General features: G+C 39.5%; 1 protein-coding gene across 1 annotated transcript in view; it reads left to right on the forward strand.

Moving 5' to 3' along the window:
- Positions 1–20,798, forward strand: part of LOC122551620 (protein TANC1) — a 152,378-nt gene that overhangs the window by 52,799 nt on the left and 78,781 nt on the right. Inside the window, exons 8-9 of the mRNA XM_087988566.1 lie at positions 9,241–9,472; positions 16,879–17,045. Of these exons, the coding sequence (XP_087844692.1) occupies positions 9,241–9,472; positions 16,879–17,045 (399 nt within the window). The remainder of the gene's footprint in view (positions 1–9,240; positions 9,473–16,878; positions 17,046–20,798) is intronic.

The following is a 20,798-nucleotide window of genomic DNA, read 5'->3' on the forward strand; positions in this document are numbered from 1 at the left end:
ATCAATTTAATTACTGGAAACTTACTCTTCTGTTATTTTTGTAAAAACATTTTAAAAATTTGAGGTGTAACTCTTAAGTGAAAATGAGCAACGTTTTATTTTAACTTCTTGGATGCCTTAAGATAAATACTTAAGTATGACTAACTTTTTGCTTCTATCCTTGCTGGTGCATCCTAAGAAATTCCCTTTACCTGGTATCTGATTTAAACTGCTGGAAGGAAAGGAGAAACTCAGGTCATTTGGATTTCTAGATCTTTACACCCAGCTTCTTGGACCATAAGATGTAGGAGCAGAAGTAGGCTGTTGGTCAACAGAGACTGCTTCACCATTCAGATCATAGCTGATCTTATAATCCTTAACTCCACTTTCCAACCCTTTTCATAAAACATTTGATATCCTTGCTAATAAAAGTCCATCTCTGCCTTAAATATAGTTCCTAACTGGTGGCAGAATTCCACTAGCCACTGGCTGACAACCTGAGAAGGACTCTCTTATCTCTACTCTGCTTTCTGCCAGCCAGCCAATCTTCTATCCATGCTATTACCTTGCCTCTAACACCATGGGCCCTTATCTTATTCAGCAGCCTCCTGTGCATCACCTTGTCAAAGACCTTTTGGAAGTCCAAGTTGATAACATCCATTGGCTCTCCATTGTCTAACCTGCTCATTACCTTCTCGAAGAATTCTAATAGATTTGTCAGGCATGACCACCATGATGAAACGATGTTGTCTTTGCTCCATTTTACCATGCAAGTAATCCGAAATCCCATCCTTCACAGTGGACTCCCAAAATCTTACTAACGACTGAGGTGTGGTTAATTGACCTGTAATTTCCCGTCTTTTGCTTCAATCCCTCCTTCAACAAGGGGGTTACATTCGTGATTTTCCAGTCCTTTGGGACCCTACCTGACTCTAGTGATTCCTAAAAGATCACCACTAGCATCTCCACTATCTCTTCACTTAGCTCCTTCAGATCTCTGGAGTGTAGTCATCTGGTCCAAGTGATTTATCCATCTTCAGACCTTTTGGTGATGGCCACTAAATTCAACTCTGCCCCTGACTCACTTTAATTTTTGGGATGTTGCTCATGTCTTCCACTGTGAAGACTGATGCAAAGTACTTGTTCAGTTCCTCAGACAGTTCTTTGTTCCCCATTACTAATTTTCCAGCGTCACTTTTTTTGCTGGCCCAATGATCTCTATTGCCTCAGTTTTACCCTTTACATATCTAAGGAAATGCTTGCAATCTTCTTTTGTTACTGCCTAGCTTACCCTCAGATTTAATCTTTTTCCCTCGTTATTTCTTTTCTAGTTGTCCTCTGTTGGTCTTTGTAGGTTTCCCAATCCCCTAGCTTTGCATTGCCCTTTGCTACATTATATGTTTTATGCTTTTATGCAGTCCCTGACTTATCTTGTCAGCTATGATTGCTGCCGCCTCCCTTTAGCATGCTTCTTTTTCCTAGGAATGAACTTTTACTGTGTCTCCTGAATTACTCCCAGAAACTCCTGTCATTGCTATTTCACTGTCTTTCCTGCTAGGTTCTTCTCCCAGTCAGTTCTGGCCAGCTCTTCCCTCATGCCTCTGAACTGTAGTTACCTTCATTCAACTGGAATACAATTACATCTAATTCCAGCTCCTCTCTCTCAAACTATGATCACTGCCTCCGAAAGGTTCCTTCACCTTAAGCGTCCTTATCAAATCTGCCTCTTCACACATCACTGAATCCAGAATTGCCTGTTCCCTCGTGGGCTCCACCACAAGTTGCTCCAAAAAGCCATCTTGTAGTTATTCCACCAACTCCTTTTCTTGCGGTCTACTACCAATCTGATTTTCCCAATCCACTTGCATATTGAAATCCCTCATGATCAGTGTAACCTTGCCTTTCTTTCACCTTTTCTAACTCCTGATGTATCTTGTGCTCCACATCCTGACTACTGTTTGGAGGCCTGTACATAACTCCCATTATTGTTTTTTTGCCTTTGGGGTTGCTCAATTCTACCCACACAGGTTCTGCATCATCTGACCCTATATCGTTTCTTGCTATCGATTTAATTCCATTTCTTACTAATCGGGTAATCCCACCCCATCTGCCCACCTCCCTGTCTTTTTAATAGTATGTATACCCTTGGATATTTAGCTTCCAGTCTTGATCCCCTTACATCCACATGTCTGTAATGCCCACCACATCATACCTGCCAATTTCAAGCAGCATCACAAGTTCATTTACCTTATTTTGTATACTGCGTGCATTCAGATACAACACCTCCAGTCATGCATTTACTGTCTTTCCTTTCATTGTCATCCCTTTATCCGGTGTGCTTGAAGTTAAATTCCCAACCCTTTACTATTTTGTGTTCTGGAGACTTTAATAACCTCTCCTTTCTTTTCATGCTATTCCATGCAGTTGAATCCAACCCCCCCTCAAATCTGCTTTGTTTCCCTCCCCACCACCACTTTCTAGTTTGAAGTCCTATTGAGCACCCTATTTACTCTTTTTGCTAGAACCTTGGTCCCGGCTCAGTTCGATTAGACCATCCCAACGGTACAGATTACTCCTATTCTGGTACCCCTCTTTCCCACATCACTCCTTTAGCCACTTGTTTACTTCCCTTATTCTCATGTCCCTATGGCAATTTGCGCGTGGCTCAGGCACTGATCCGGAGATTAGAACCCACGACCTATTCTTTAGTTCCTATTTCCTGATAATCCCCAAACAGAACCTCTTTCCTCATCTTGCCTATGTTGTTTGTCCCGACGTGGACCACAATAACTAGATCTTCACCCTCCCTCGACCACCTTGAAAGGATACTGGAGAGGATGTCCCTCACCCTGGCACCAGGCAGGCAACATACCATGTGGGACTCTCGATCCTGCTTACAAAGGATGCTATCTATTCTCCTAATTATAGAATCCCCTATGATTACCCCATCTTTTTACTATCCCCACCTTTGAATGGCCTCCTCTACCATGGTGCTGTGGTCAGCTGGCTCATCCTCCTTACGGTCCTGTTCCTCATCCACACAGGGAGAAAGTAGTTGGTTACAAAAATAGAAGTTGCTGGAAAATTTCAGCAGGTCTGGCAGCAACTGTGAAGAGAAATCAAGGTTAGCGTTTCGGGTCCGGTGACCCTTTGCCAATCTGATTTCTCTTCAGATACTGCGAGACCTGTTGAGCTTTTCCAGCAACTTCTATGTTTGTTTCTGATTTAAAGCATCCACAGTTCTTGTTTTTAGCAAGTACTTCGTACCTGTTGGACAGGGTCAAGAGCTGAGGCTCCTCTGTTCCTGAATACAGGATCGCTTTACCTGCCTCACTTGCAGTCACACCCTGCTGTCACTGACCACTGATCGAATTTGAGGTATTTAATGTACCAGGTGTGACTGCCTCCAGATAACTCTCCTCTTCTCAGATGTGTCATAGTGTCCAGCTCATCAATTCTGAGCAGAGGTACCAACGCTTGCTGCAGGCATGGTCACTGCAGCTCACAATGGCATCAGCCAACTCCCACAGAGAGAGACAGACCCCCCCCCCCCCCATACACACACACACACCCCTTATGTTTTAACAATGTCTTTTCTCATCCTTCTAAGCTCCAATGGATACAGGCCCAACAACTCAAACTTTCCTTGTAAGAAAATCCCCTCAAACCTCAAAAGCTTTCAATGGATTGCCTTCGACATTGGTATATCTTCCCTTCAATATAGGATCAAAGTTGTTCGTATTATTCTCGGTGTGATCTGGCTGTAACTTGTATCGGTGTATTAAGATCTTCCTATTTTTATATTCTATTCCCTTTTGGAATAATAACCAACATTCCAGTTGTTTTCCTGCTGATATTTTGTGCTATGTTTTGTGGTTTATACACAAGGACCCCCAAATCCCTCTGTTGTCTTTCGTCATTTAAATAATATTCAGTTCTTTCCACATAAATCAAAAATCTCTCTTTTCCCACATTCTATCTGACTTCTGTCCACTGACACATACCTTGTTTGTATCTCTTTGCAGACTGTGGCATCCTCACCATTTGTCTTCCTGTTTATTTTTGTGGCTTTTAAATTAGCATACTGACTGTAAAGTCCAATAAATTAGAATAACTTTATTTGTTGAAACAGCATCCAAACTGGAACTCATTTCTGTTGAAATAGGAGATGGGAAACTCAAATTTCCTACAATTGTATTTGAATTATTTTCAAATTGTGATGGTGATGTTTTGGAAGACAATTTGTTTTTTGTTGAGTTAGAGGCTCATTATTTTGAAAACCAGTTTTTAATTAGTACTTACCATGCATGTAATTACTACTGAATATAAACACAGTTAGAGTTGTATGTTCCAATAGCAGGTGCATACAATTCTGAGGTTTTGCTGTCCATTTTAATTGAATTGTCCAGTATAGGAAATAATAGTCTGAACATTTGAGATTCTTTTTATTAGAACAGCACCGAATGTCCTCATAAATAGTTTATAGCCTTCATTGTCACATAAATCCATTTCTTGCATTTGAGTTTATATCAGATGACAAAGTAAAGTACTCCTTTATTTAAACTCAACATTCTGCCTGATTGTTACATGATACGAGCAGTTTGGTATTGCTGTTATTCTGTAGGAGCAGAGTAAGAACGACATACATTAGAATCATCTCATCTCCTGCCTCCTGAAAACAAGTTAGACAGCTCCAACCAGAAGGTTGTGAATGAATTTGCTGAGGTGTCCCACAATACTGAAGTGGTCAAATCACTTTGAATACAAGTTAGTACCGATATAAGCAGTCTCAATTTATTAGAAAACAAATTACAATAACCAGTAATATGAACAATGCTGTCTCTAATCTGATTTGGCGCCCTTAATGTTACAATACTTCCCAGGTCTGTTGTAGATTTACGCAGTCACTCTTTTTTTTCTCTCTCTCTCCCTCTCTCCCTCTCCCCCTCTCTCTGGGTCTGCGAAACTGCTCTCTCTGTCTCTTCTCTGTCTGTCTGTCTGTCTGTCTCTTTCTCTCTCTGTCTCACCCTTCTCTCTCTGTCTGTCTCTCTCTGGATGATTGGCTCATCTCTGCCTCTTACTGTGATGGTTTCATCGGAAGGCCTTGAGAAGATTCAAGATAGGGGTCTGCAGGTTAACCCTGTTTCTATACCACCTTCGGGTGGTTTTCTGGAACTCCCTATAGTTTTGGTGAGTCAGGGAGACCATTTTAATAGTTTGACACATTGTCAATCATTTTGATCGATACAGTGCCTTTCTGTCTGGGCCCTTCTTTGTTTGGTGGTTGCGTTGTGGAGGATATATCTAAATGGGATAACTGTTGCCTTTTACGTTATGCTAGTGTCATTAGCATCTGGCTGCTGTGTTTGCACAGTGTTTGGTGTCTTGGTTTTGTGACTTCAGAATTTTATTTGGCCAATGTACCCAGCACCCTTTGCTGTTTAACCAAGTTAGTAATCTATCTGTGTTTTAGCAGCCAGGAAACTGCTGCAAACTATTTGTAAATTCATACATTCATGGACCAGCTAAACTGTCGTGCTCAGTTTGCAGTTGGAACAGCATGCATGTGCAGTGAAACGTTTTATAAGCGTTTCCAATGATATGTGCACAATGTAATGGATAACTGTCATAATGCTGCCTTTCAATCTTTCGGAGAATTGTTAAGCAAATTTTAGAAAGGTGAGGTTCTCCACAACAGTAAACAAGAAAAACAAAAATTATTCCAAGGCAGCTCCTCATCCTACCCACTCCACTCACTTACTTAGCAACACTCTTATTTTTTTCCCCCTCTCCCTCTCAAATTCAGTCACTCGCACAAGTGTGCATATCACTCTCTCTCGCAGGTGCATGCGGGATGTGCAAACGTGTGGTACTCTCGCATACACTCTGTCTGTCTCTCATAATCTTATGCTCTCTCCTGGACACACTTGCCCACCAGCCCGTGTTCTCATGCACATTGTCTGTCTCTCTCTCGTGCACTCTTATTTTGTCTTACACATACTGTCTGTGTTTCTCCATCTTACGTACTCTTTTTCTCATATCACTGCTGCAGTTGCTGCTTCTTGTCACATCCATGACTGACTTGCCCCAGGACTCTGTGACGATGTTGCTCCTTTAACAAGTTTCTGTTGTCCTTGGTTTGTTTTTCCAAAGAGGTTGTAAAAGACAGACTCCGAAAAGTCTTAACCTTTGAAGGGTTTTAGGGTCGGTTTGATTATAGCTAACAGATAATGCCTCAGTCAAAAGGCTTTAAAGTTTATAAAAAGCACTTAAACAATGAAAGGGGAGCGGCCAGTTCTTGCAGCTCAGTTTTGCTCTTGTTTGATTTGGTTTTTGGCAGTCTATTCACTGAAAGTAGTCAAGCAGTTGTGAAGCTGCTGGACCCAAGGGAAGAAGGTCCATGCTGACCCACCCCCTCTCCCTGACTTCTGTTCTGTAAAACCCTGTGTTTGATTTTACTTTTTGTGCTGAGGGGTGTTTATGGGGATTGTTGCAAGTATTAGGAACAGCATTAAGTTGGGAAAATCTGTTGGATTTTCGGATAGGTTGTTATTCGGTATTCTGTTTTCTGTTTGTGTTACACTCGGTAATCTTGTAAATAAATCTTGTTTAAAATGAAGTAGTATGACCATTTGCATCTCTCCTGGAATACCCACTGTAGACCTGCTTAACTAGCAAAGTTAGGGTCTGGCCTACTTTCTTGAAATGTTTTGAGGGGATCTGGCCTGGTCCATAATAACTCATTGTACTTCGCTTTTTTAATGATTAAAAAAGACTTCCTCCCGATGCTGTTGCTGGACAACTGCCCTACCCCAGTGGAGTGTTAATTTGCCATTTGCGTCATGTTGATGGCCTGGAAAATTGGCACTTAATAGAATGCTTCAAATATTTTAATTAAATCCTTGCACTGGGAGACAAGTCCGAAGCCTGTTGATAAAATTCCCTTGTGGGTTGGCACGATTCATCCCATTACTCACTACCTGGAATGATGGAAGAATGAATAGTGCTAAAGGTCTCCTCATGTTATTTTGCTAAGGCACAGGCCTAGCTTTCATTCCACCAATCCCCTTCAATTCTCCAATTCATTCACCCTACTAGGCTGCAATGAGCTAAATAATTTCTCCAGATTTTATTTATGTTCTCTTAAATGGAGTAAAATGGTTTAATAAAGGTAAATGCGAAAATTACATGGATTCAATTTGTTTAATTTCATGGTAGCTGTTGCTTCCCAGTTGTACAGAATTGCATAGAATTTACAGTGCAGAATCGGCTATCCAAAACAAGGAGGTCTTGGTTATAGTTAAGTTCCAAATGAACTTTCACCCATATCACTCTTAGTACTCACATATCTCAGTATCTGCCACATGTTCAGTTTCCTCTTAAATACATTTATGCTTTTGCTTCATCTACTCCACAGAGGAATGAGGTGTCTCATGTTCAGCACTACAAGGGAACAAAATTGCCCCTAGATTTATTATTGGATTTATTAGTGATTATTTTCTGTTTACATCCCTTAGTTTTGTTCCCATTATAACTGGAAATGTTGTCTTGAACTCAAAAAAAGGTAACCAGGAGCATTCGCTATTGCTTTTGTTTTAAAATCCAGGGTTGATATGTTCAGAGAAGAATGTGTTTATCATGGTTTATTTTCCCAGTGTATATCTGGCACATTTTTGAGATGATCTAGTTTTAAAACATGTGGATGTAACCTTTATAATGCTTTATTTATTTATTAGTTTTGTTTCTTTATACTTAGCCCAACATTTTGAGTACTTCACAGGACTAGCTTTAAAAGAACTTTGTTTTTATGTTATCACATATTTAGCACACATTTGTTAATGTTTCATACATACTTTTCTGCCAAATATTGTGGGCGGCACGGTGGCACAGTGGTTAGCACTGCTGCCTCACAGCACCAGAGACCTGGGTTCACATCCCGCCTCTGGCGACTCTGTGTGGAGTTTGCACATTCTCCCCGTGTCTGCGCGGGTTTCCTCCGGGTGCTCCGGTTTCCTCCCACAATCCAAAAATGTGCAGGTTAGGTGAATTGGCCATGCTAAATTGCCCGTAGTGTTATTTGAAGAGGTAAATGTAGGGGAATGCTTTGGCGGGTTGGTGTGGACTTGTTGGGCCGAAGGGCCTGTTTCCACACTGTAAGTAATCTAATCTAATCTGATCTAATATTCACAATATGACCATGGAAGGCTCATGTAACTGTAGTGCCAACTGGAAGGGGACCACTTAAGCTAGCTGGGAGAATCAGATGTACATGTTGGAAATTGCTTTGCAGGGTTGTTCAGAACTTTGTAAATGGTGAGTAAGTTTTTAAACATAAATTTCTAAATTTTTTTGTCCTTTTACTTTTGGACTGTCCCTGCTGTACGCCTAGTCAAACTTGACAATCTTAGATACAGATTTGGTATTGATTCCCTTCTGAATGGTAGAAGCATACTTTTCAGACTGAATAACATTCCTGCATTTTGAGATAACATATTTGAACACTATAGTATCATTTGTTCTGCAGTTTTACTAACCTCATTTGAGGTTGGCCCAGGGAGAATGCTTCTTGGGAGATTAGCTTACATATTTACTCATTTCAAATATATTCTAGCTCTCCTGTTTTTCATTTCTAATTCTCTGAGTCCTTCCTTTACTCTCCAGTTTGAGAGTGCTTCTTGCTCACTTTTGTTATCTTCTGTATGCCTCTGGCTGGTCTACTTGCTAGAACAATCCTTCCTGAGCAATCCCTTGCCTGTTTATTTGTTTGGCAACTTAGCTGCAGCTTTTGTTTGCTCACCAATCCAATCATAGTACTTTCTGGCTGACAAAAGCTAGGCAGAACAGCAAGTAATTGAATAGTCACAAAACAGTTCAGAGTGAGGATAGAATTGCTTTTTTAAAAAGCAAGGAGTTAAGAGAATATGAGAATTAAAGAACAATCATCATTAAAAAGTAAAGGAGTGGATAGGAACCCAAGCATCCTATTAAATCTAATGTAAGCTAACACCACTGGAAATCTGAAATGAACACAGAAAATTCTGGAAATTCTCAGCAGATCAGATGGCATCTGTTCAGAGTGAAACAAGAATGACATGTATTTCTCTCTGCTCTTGTCACCTCTGCTGCCTCATAATTTTAGTATTTTTGTTTGTATTTCAAATTCCCAGCATCCATGATGTTTTCCTGATGTACTACAAGGAATTTTTGTTGTGTGAAGAAAATATTCAGCAAAGCAAAACTTGTTTCTTTTTTTTTAAACAGGTTGTTGCCTATCACTACTGCCAGGCTGATAACACTTACACTTGCCTCGTACCAGAATTTGTCCACAGTGTAGCAGCTTTGCTTTGTCGTGCACCTCAGCTTGCTGCCTTCAGGGATCTACTGCTGAAGGAATCACACATACAGAGCGTCCTCAGTCTACGATCTTGTGTCCAGGATCCGATGGCTGCATTTAAGAGAGGTATTTTGGAGCCTCTTGCAAATCTGGTAAAAGGTAAGGCTCTTAACAGATGTAAGTGATTTGCTTAAGATATCTGCTGGGTATTATGTAAATAGTTATAGTGTCTGTAGTATTTTATACCAGATTGCCAACATTGAAAGTTAACCTATGAAATATAGCATAGATTAACTTTTAACTGGCACCTTATGAATCTGCATGCTCGATAACAGCAAAAATTATATATCTCAAATACTGTAAGTTTACTGTATTATTGCAATGTCAGAGTAGTCAGTTGAGAGTGAGAAGACTTCATGCCAGTAACTTTAATTTAAGACAAAGTTGCATTATTATTTGTGATTTTTGCTGTAATTAACATATAATTGTGATGTGTGTACCCTCGCTTTACCTTTCGATTACTTAATGTGTGTATGTACGTTGACTGTGTGGACCTCTAGATCAACCAGTACGCTCCTCACCCCATGGGTGTCGATTCATAAAACGTTTGTTGTATTCACACAGAGCTAGATTTACATAAATATTGTGGAGTACCTCTTTATTTAGACTTGTTTAGGAACTTCAAAGTTTTAAACATTTATTTTGGCAACAAAGTTTCTGGACTTGTGAGCTAACAACTGCACAACATGGACTACAGGGCCTCTGCGACCTTAGTAAATAATGGAGCGAAGAGTATGTCCTTGACTAATTAAATTAATGAATTGAGAAATAATCAGGGCAGACTGAAAAACCTGGTGAACTAACATAGGCCAATTTAATATCAAATTAAATACATAGACAAAATAAAGAGAAGAAAAGAAAGATTGGATAGATGAAGAAAAGAAAAAAAGCAAAGTGAAAAAAGATTGAAAATTTCACAATTGGACAATTTTTTGAAATAATTCAGTGAGCAGGCATGAGAGCATTTGAAATAGGAGCAGGTGTGAGCTATTCAGTCCCTTGAACCTTTCCTGCCATTCAGTAAGATTGTGACTGATCTGCCCCAGGCCTCAACTTCTCTTTTATGTCAGTTCAGCATAGCTGTCACTCCTTGATATTTTAAAAATCTCTATCTTCTCTTTAAGTACTTTCAATGATCTAGCCTACACAACTTTCCCACACGTTCACATACAATCATAGAGATGTACAGCATGGAAACAGACCCTTTGGTCCAACTTGTCCATGCTGACCAGATATCCCAACCTAATCTAGTCCACCTGCCAGCATTCAGCCCATATCCCTCCAAACCCTTCCTATTCATATACCCATCCGATTGCCTTTCAAATGTTGTAATTGTATATGCCTCCACCACTTCCTCTAGCAGCTCACGTACCATCCTCTGTGTGAATAAGTTGCCCCTTAAGTCTCTCTTATACCTTTCACCTTAAACCTTGCCCTCCAGTTCTGCACTCTCCCACCCCAGGGAAGAGATTTTGTCTATTTATCCTAACCATGTCCCTCATGATTTTGTAAACCTCTATGAGGTCACCCCTCAGCCTCCGATGCTCCAGGGAAAACAGCCCCAGCTTATTCAAGCTCTCTCTAAAGCTCAAATCTTCCACCCTGGCAACATCCTTGGTAAATCTTTTCTGAACCCTTTCAAGTTTCATGACATCTTTCTGATAAGAAGGAGACCAGAATTGTACGCAATATTCCAAAAGTGGCCTAACCAATGACCTGAAAAGCCGCAACATGACCTCCCAACTCTTGTACTCAGTACTCTGACCAATAAAGGAACGCATACCAAACGCCGCCTTCACTATCCTATCTCCCTATGAGCCTACTTTCAAGGAGCAATGAACCTGCACTCCAAGGTCTCTTTGTTCAGCACTGTTGAACTGGAATCCAATGAGATTGATGAATGAACTGGGCAGATTAAAAACAAAAATACAGGCAAAGTTTGGGGTACATCTAAGTTCAATTGCATCTCATTTTTATAATCGATTTAATTCTATTAAGCTATTCTAAATTTCCTGCTAGTTTTTCTTTAATGGACTCCCACTATCTTTCCAATGACAGATATTAGGCTAACTGCCCTGTAGTTTCGTATGTGCTGTCTCCCTCTCTTTTTCAACAAGTGTGTCATGTTAACAGTTTTCGTATCCTGTGGAATCTGCCCAGAATCCAGTGAGTTTTGGAATATTTCAGCCAATTCCACTGCTCTCTCAGCAGCTGCTACTTTTAAAGCCCTTGGATGCAGGCAGATGAGTGCCTTATCTGCCTTTGGATCCATTGGTTTCTCATACTTTGTCCTTGTGATGGGGACTGTCACAGGGTCTTTTCTTCACTTAGAGCCTTATTTATCTGGTATCGTTAGAATGTGCTCCACCATGAAGGCTGAAGCAAAATATTGGCTTATATTATCTGTCATTTCACTGTTCTCCTTTTGTTCCTCGGTTGCAATCTTCTAGAATCTCCTCTTTTAACTTTGTATAGTATGGAAATAGACTCTTTGGTCCATGCTAACCAGATATCCTAGTCGCATTTGCTGGCGTTTGGCCCATATTCCTCGAAACCATTCCTATTCATGTATCCATCCAGATGCCTTTCAAATATTGTAATTCTACCTGCCTCCTCCACTTCCTCTGACAGCCTGTTCCATATATGCACCACTCTTTGCATGAAAAAGTTGCCCATCGGGTCCCTTTTGAATCTTTCCCCTCTCACCATAAACCCGCGCCCTCTAGTTTTAGACTCCCCTAACCTTCGGAAAAAAGACCTTATTCATCCTATCCATGTCCCTCATGATTTTATTAACCTCGATAAGGTCACCCCTCGTCCTTTGACGTTCCAGGGAAAAAAGCCTCGGCCTATTTAGCCTCTCACTGTAGCTCAAACCCTCCAATTCCAGTAACTTTCTACAGGAGGATGACCAGAATTGAGCGCAATATTCTAAAAGTGGCTGAACCAATGTCCTATACAGCTGCAGTATGACCTCCCAATTCCTGTACATGATGCACTGACCAGTGAAGGCAAGCATGCCAAACGCCGCCTTCACCATTCTGTCTACCTGCAACTCAACTTTTACTTTACTACTATTACTTTAGACTTTTAAAAAGCTGTTGAAACTCATGCTGTTTTTCTATTTCTTGCCAATTTTCTTAGATAATCAGTTTTCTTTCTCTTCATTACCTTTTTAGTCCTGCTGCTGGTTCCTAAAAAGAAAAATCCCATCTCTCTAGCCTTGCACTTTGTATGCCAAAGTCTTTGGCTACTCCCTTTGGCTACCTTTGTTATCCAGGGTGGTTCATCATTCTCATTGAGTACTACTTTTTGGCATGAATAAATTTTGTTGAGCATTAAAAATATCTGTTTAAATGTTTGCAACTGACATTCTACTTCGTCTGTTTTCCCAGCTCGCTTTGGACAATCTTTTTCACTCCTCTGTAATTGCCCTTGTTTAAGTTGAAGACACTGATTTGAGATCCAATATGCTCTTCCTCAAACTGTATTTGAAATTCTACTATGTTGCGAAGGCGACCCTCTAGTTGATGGTTATCTGAGATTTCTTGTAAATTCTACTTCATTACACAGTAACAGACCTAAATTAGCCTGTTCCTGGTTGGGTTCAGTGATATATTGCTTTAAGAAACAATCTCTGAAGAAGTCTACAAATTCACCTTCTACATTAGCCTTGCCGTTGCTCATTTTCACCCACATGGTAGTCATTTCCATCTCTAACATTACTGAGAAAGACTTTGACTATCCACCCTCTACATAGCTCTCATAATTTTTTTCTATTTCAGTCAGGTCACCCTTCAGCCTTCAATATACCAGCAAAAAAAATGTCCACCCTCTCCTTATAGTTACTACACTCTAACCCAGGCAAAATCCTGGTAAACCTCTTTTGCACCCTCTCCAAAGCTTCCACATTCTTCATATGGTGTGGTGCCCAGAACTGTTCCCAGTAATCCAAATGTGACCTAAGTAAAGTCTTGTACACCTGCAGCCTCACTTGCCAACTTTTATACTCCTTGCCTCGATTGATGAATCATGCCGTATGCGGCCTATACCACTTTATCTACTTGTGTTGCCACTTTCGGAGAGCGATTGGCTTGCATCCCAAGATCCCTCTGCACATTAGTGCTCCTAAGGGGCTTGCCATTTACTCTATACTTGCCCCTTGTATTATAGCTCCCAAGATGTGTCACCTCACACTTGTTTGGATGAAACTCCTTCTGCCATTTCTCTGCTCTATTTTCCAACTTGTCTATATCTTGCTATATTCTTTGGTAACATTCCTCACAATTGACAATTTCACCAATTTTGAAAAATTACAAATCAGACCACCTACATTTTCTTCTAAATTGTTTATATATTTTACAAACAACAGAGATTCCAGCACTGATCCTTGCGGAACACCACTGGTCCCAAACTTGCAGTCAGAGAAACCCCCTTCCATAACTATAATCAAGCCAGTTTTGTATCCAACTTGCCCATTCACCATAGATCCCATGTGATTTGATAATCTTGACTAGCTTTTCTTGAGGGAACTTGTAAAATGCCTTGGGAAAGCCCATGTAGACAACATGCACTGCCCAATCCCATTAATTATAATGACTTACTCAAAAAAATTAAATCAAATTTGAGACAGGACCTCCCCACATGAAGCCATGCTGATATCCCCAATAAGTCCATTCTTCTTAAAATGCAAGTAGAACATGTTTGTAAGAATGTGGCTGTAAGACTTTGGTAGCGTGTGTCTGCTTGTTTGGGTTTGTTTCTGAGGAATCGGCAGTTTGTGTTTATTGGGTACCCATTTTCTTGAAAACGTTGAACAGGTACTTTTTTCTGCTGTTTGTAGTGCTTGGGTGCTGCAGTGTGATGTAGCTCATTGAAATAATGTCATGATGCAGCTCTGTTTGTAGGTGTTGGGATGATGCAGAGATTTCCTCGAGGCCTAGCATTCTAACTGGAACTCCATTAATAAATACATGATAAAAGGCTCACTGGTCTATAATTTCCTGGATTTTGCTGCTTTTACACAAAGGAACAAGATTGGCTATTCACCAATGTTCTGGGATCTCGCCTGTTGCTAAAGAGGATACAAAGATGTCTGCCAAGGCTCCTTGTCCTCTTTAGAGTCCTGGGATAGATCTCATCAGGCCCTGGAAACTTACCTACACAAACAAAACCATCATGTTCTTAGTGTTAACATTGCCTAGAATATCAACATACCCTTCCCTAATTTTACCATTATCCATGTGCCTCTCCTTGAAGAAAACCAGTTGGGGTTTTTAAAGAAAGGACTATCATACTCCTAGAATGTCTTTGCTAAAATCGGTATGCTTAAATCTGCATCTTCTTTCCAGACTTAAAATGTTAAAGTTACAAAAATAAATTGGGGATGGATACAATTTAAGGTACAGAAGCGTATCTCTTGATGATGTGTGAGGTACATGGACTAGCAATTCTTGAGGCATTAATTTTTGAGAAGATTTGTAGCTCAGGTTGATGATACGGATGTAAGTTAGCTCACTGAGCTGGAAGGTTTGTTTTAGACATTTCATCACCATGGCTAGGTAACATCATCAGTGAGAGTCTCCGGTGAAGCAGTGGTGGTACGTCTCGCCTCTTTATTTATAGATCCTGGTTTTTGAAGGTGGGTGATATCATTTCTGGTGTTTTTTTCCAAGGGAAGGTGGATGGGTTCTAAATCGATGTGCTTATTGATGGAGTTCCAGTTAGAATGCTAGGCCTCTAGGAAATCTCTGTGCGTCTCATCCCAACACCTACAAACAGAGCTGCATCAAGACATTATTTCAATGAGCTACATCACACTGAAGCACCCAAGCACTACAAACAGCAGAAAAAAGTACCTGTTCAATGTTTTCAAGAAAACGGGTACCCAAGAAACACAAACTGCTGATTCCTCAGAAATAAACCCAAACAAGCAGACACACGCAACCAAAGTCTTACGGCCACATTACTTTACATCAAAGACATAATTGGAATGACTTCCAGACTACTCAGACCTCTTGGCATCATGGTAGCCCACAAACCTACCAACACACTTAAACAGTGACTAATGAACCTAAAAGATCCATTAGACACTACCAGCAAAACTAAGTCATTTACAAAATACCATGCAAGAACTGTAAAACAACACTACATCGGGCAAACAAGCAGGAAACTTGCCACCAGGATACATGAACACCAACTAGCCACCAAAAGACATGATCCACTATCACTAGCTTCCATACATACAGACAAAGAAGGACACCACTTTGACTGGGACAACACACTCATCCTAGGACAAGTGAAATAAAGACACCCACAGAGATTTCCTAGAGGCCTAGCATTCTAACCAGAACTCCATCAATAAACACATTGATTTAGACCCCCTCCACCTTCCCTTGGGGAAAAAAGCAGAAATGATATCACCCACCTTCAGAAACTAAGATCAATAAGTAGAGAGGCCCGACATACCACCAGTGCTTCACTGGAGACTCTGTGATGTTACCTAGGCATGATGACAAACATCTGAAAATAAACCTTCCAGCTCAGCGAGCTAACTCAAATTCATACTTGAGGCATATGTTGTCAAATGTGATAGACATCAACAAAATATAGGCTGGTGGTAAGAGGAGACACGTGGCAGATACAATATAATGCAAAAAAGAATGTGGTGATGAATTATAAACTTAAGGGCACAATTCTAAAGGGAATGTAGGGATTAAGGATGTTCACAGATTGTTGAAGTTAGAAAATGGGTTAAGAGCATAATTGAACAGAGATATAACATTCTGAGTTTTATAAATGAAAGTGTTGACTACCAACGTATGGGAGTTGTGGCGAACCTGTAGAAAACATTGATTTGACTTGAAATGGAAAGTTGTATGCAACTTTGGCATCACATTTTCAGAAGGATGTCAAGGCTTTTTAGAGAGCCTGCCAAAAAGATTCTGTTTGTGTTCTGTGTTTGAAAGACTTCAGCTACATGGATAGATTGAAGAACCTGAGCTTATTCTGCTTGGAAGAGAGAAGATTGAAAGGAGATTTAATGGAGTTATGCAAAATCATGAAGGGCCGAAACAAGGGAAAACCAATTTCACTTGACAGTGTCGAGAATCAGAAGGTGCAGGCTTAGTGGTTGGCAAAAATGGGAATGCAACATGAGGAAAATATTTATTATGTAGAAAGTAGCTTGAATATGGAATGAAGTGTGTGAAGAAGTAGTAAAAGCCTTTTCAAATGTTAATTCCGCAAAGAGGAGTTAGATAAGTACCTAAAAGGAAATAATTAGCAGAGATACAGGGAGAGGAACAGGAGAAGATGAACTAAGTTGTTTTGAGAAGAGTCGGCAGGCCGACAACTGCATCCAAAGCTGCACTTATTATATAATTTGATTTTTTAAGGTATATTGATGGAGTCTGGATAACTCAGTGGGACTGGGTGTGTGGAATGTGTAGTAATGTAGATTCTATGCGGTAAAAATGTTTAATTAATTTTAACTTTCTCTGCAGAAAAGAAGATTCCTGCAGATGATTATATTATTTTAGTGGATGGCTTAAATGAGGCTGAGTTCCATAAGCCTGATTATGGTGATACAATTGCATCCTTTCTAACTAAAATAATTTCCATGTTTCCATCTTGGCTAAAGTTGGTTGTTACAGTTCGAACCAATCTGCAGGTAAAAACCTCTATTTATACCTTTACAGATAAAAACTAACCTCCGATATCTAGAGACACATTGCAACAAGATATTAGGTCCAACAGTCAGCTTGAATTTATTGTAAAGGTTACACAGATAAAGTTGTTAAAAAAATTTAGAATTGTGATTTTCACTTGAAGCCATGAATTAAACTAATGAGAGACAACAGGAAAAAAGTCTGTTGCTCCTTCGGCATGAAAATTGAATTATTGGCTAAAGTTCAGGTAACTGGACACAAGACCAATTAAAATAGTTGCCTGTTTATTACGTTAATTTGGCTAGTGTTCTTTCCTTAATTGCACTTTTAAACATTTCGTTGAAAGTATTTCAGTTGTTTATTGATATGCAACAAATTAATTTTAAGTGTTGCTCAAGAATAATTATCTTTTGAGTCTGATCCTCATTAACAGATCATGAGATGATATTGTCAGTAGAAGCTGGAAAAGTGCCATATCACGATCAGCTGCTGAAAGCTAAAATATTTTCTCATTACTTAAGGATTAGTTTTTTTATGTATGTTTGTATTGCATTATTCTGAAGAATCAACATACAGTGAACAACACAATAAACTGTCTCTCAGGTGGGTGCCAGCATAAAACATTACTCAAATATGCAGGTTACGTGGCTTTTTAATTAAACTAAATGAGGTAACCTTAACTAAAATAAAGCAAAGAACTGAGGATGGTGGAAATCTGAGACAAAAACTGAAGTTGCTGGAGAAACTCAGCAGGTCTGACAGCATCTGTAGAGAATGTAGAGTTGACATTTCAGGTCCAGTGAACCTTCATCAAAAGCCGACCTTAAATCTTTCTTTAAACTTTGACCTTTAAATCCAGTTGCACTTCTCATATATGCCACTTGGAAAAAAAAAGTTTTAATTTTTAATCCTAATTGTGTAACTTGAATAAATGTTCAGTATGCACATTCTGCCAACTTTACAATTTTAGTTTGGATATACATACTGATAGTAAAATTGGAATGTTGTAATTTTATCTTGCTCTACCATTCCCCACTCTGAAGTAACTGCAGAACCACCACAGGTTAAAAGACATAAGTACAGTATGACAGGTTACATCAACTGCTTTCTTGTACTTAATATACAAGTACACAAAATTTTATCAGAATATGCACAAAATACGTGACTTCAGAATGGTACACGTTTTATTTTTTAAAAATCAACCTTCATGATGAACCACACACTCGACTCAGATCTCCGGCATCTGTAGTCCAGTCCTCACTTTCTGCCATTACAGGTAATTGAAAACTACCTTGGTTGTGTTTACTTCTAGCAATTACATTTTCTGATCTTAAGAAACAGCATTATGATCGTGGTTGATGTGATATTAAACAAATTAGATTCCAGAAACCTGGTTTAATAGACTATAAGTTTTATTTTTCTTTTAGTGTACCCTGGAGGTCACAGATAGCGTTCTCTCTAATTTTCTTTCCAACTGTGTGGGCCTCAGAGGTCTGTGTGCATCAGTGACTTCCAGAATTGGAATTCAGTGCCACCATCAGTATGGTGCCAGTCGTCGTATGCCATGCAATAGCTGTGTGTGTACACAGCTTAGAAGGAACATTGGTCACTAAACCTATTTAAAAGAAGCTGCCATTGTACTTTTAACAAAAGAACATAAGTATTGCATGCAGAGGAACAGCACAAACTAATCTCACTATGTAGAACATTTTCATAATGTTCTTATTACAAATATCAAAGAAAAATTCAATCATTTTATCCCCACAGTACCCTTACAGAACTCCTATCTGAGTGAAGGGTTACTCTCGTCTCCATGTTGAAACTCCTTGTTCAGCTGACATGGCTGTAACCTGTTTCCTTTTCATCGAAGTTCTGTGCATTCTTGTGCTATTTTGCTTTTAATATTAAGATAATATTTCCTCCTGAGAAGCTTAACTGAGCTTCAAACTCGGCTATCTTGCTATTTAACATGTGTTCCTTAAACTCATGTCTTTAATGGCCTCTTGTTTCTAAAGCTTTATTCTTACTGACTTCTAAGCCACTCAGGACAACTTTTTGGCTCAGACTCCTTGGACACTGTTAATAACAGAACTGTTAGCAACTTCTTCTTCTATCTGAATTAGCCTGCAGACACGTTCTTTCAGATTGTTGTGAATTGGACTCTTATTGCTAGATAACAAGTTTATTTTCCTCCCTTCCACATTTTTTTCTCAACTTTGAACTGTGCACCTCAAGGGTCTACCGAAATGCTTATGACCAAGGCAAATTTCCAACACCATATCACCCCCCTCACAGCAAGTCAGAAATAAAACTAAAAACCCTTCTTAACTCACAAAAATTTAAAAAAAACATTATTTCAACTTAAAGCTATACATTGTTCTACCACTTAAGATCCCAAGCGCTCAAATAATATATTATGAACTTTAACACAACAAATGCAAGTGGTAATGCAAGATATTAACAAATGACTGATAAATTATGCAATGTACGTTCACAATGCTCTTGCCATAAAATGTGTATGTCCTACTGTATGCATTAGTAGAGATCCACTCGTGTATATTGAAAAATTTGAGATGTACCTTTTTTTTCTAGTATTGTTTACAAATTTCTGACTTATACTTGGGTGACATGGAAAAGAATTAAAAGAGATTGATAAGTTTTACTGATTTTTATAGCCTTAGGAATAAAGTAAAAACAACAGCTTGGAAATGGAATAAAAACAGCTTTCATTTAAATAGCTCTTTCAAAGCAAACTACCTTGATGTGCTTTACATAAATCTAAATAATCAAAATTTGATACCTGATGTACAGAATGCAGTATTGGGGCATAAGTCCAAAGAATGGTCGAAGAGATTGGTTTCAAGTAGGATCTCAAAGGAGGAGAGTTAAATAGAGAAGCAGAAACAAGTAGGAGAGAATTCCAAGCCTGGGGTCTAGGCTACTGTTATACTTAGAATTGAGTATGCTTAAGATGCTAGAATTAGATGAGCACTGAGATTGTGAAAACTTGTAGAGTTGGAGAAGGCTACAGAGAAACAGAAGCAACATAACTGTGAAACAATTTCAAAACTTGGTTCAGAATTTAAAATTTGAGTTGTTGCTACTTCAGAAGCCAATATAAGTCAGGAATATGGGTAATAGATGAATGGGATGTGGTACCAGTTAAGAAACAGGCAGCAGAGTTTGCATAATGGATAACCTCAACTTTATGTAGGTTAGAAGATGGGAGACGGGCAGAGTTTGTCAGTGATATGAAGTTGATACTAGACAGTCATGTTGATGAAGCGCATATGTTGTTTTTTTTTGTTTCAATTATGGTACCAAGGATTTAAGCTGTCTAGTTCACCACCTTATATTTGTCAGATTAGGTTGCCACAGGTAACAGTTTCTAACCTATAGATTAAATTTCAATGTAACAGATCTTCAATGATGCTTGTTTATATCAGTTAGATTTTGTGACCTCGCATTACCCACTCTGTCACTGTTGTAGCAGGACAATATGTTAATTGCTATAATTCTTCTGATCGAAAAATGTTTTCTATTGGCTACAGTGGCACAGTGGTTAGCACTGCTGCCTCACAGCGCCAGAGACCCGGGTTCAATTCCCGCCTCCGGCGACTGTCTGTATGGAGTTGGCACATTCTCCCCGTGTCTGTGTGGGTTTCCTCCGAGTGCTCCGGTTTCCTCCCACAGTCCAAAAATGTGCAGGTTAGGTGAATTGGCCATGCTAAATTGCCCGTAGTGTTAGGTGAAGG

The sequence above is a fragment of the Chiloscyllium plagiosum genome, unplaced genomic scaffold, assembly GCF_037043375.1.
Source record: "Chiloscyllium plagiosum isolate Xiang-an unplaced genomic scaffold, Cpla_swu_hap1 HiC_scaffold_7, whole genome shotgun sequence".
Lineage (NCBI taxonomy): Eukaryota > Metazoa > Chordata > Chondrichthyes > Orectolobiformes > Hemiscylliidae > Chiloscyllium > Chiloscyllium plagiosum.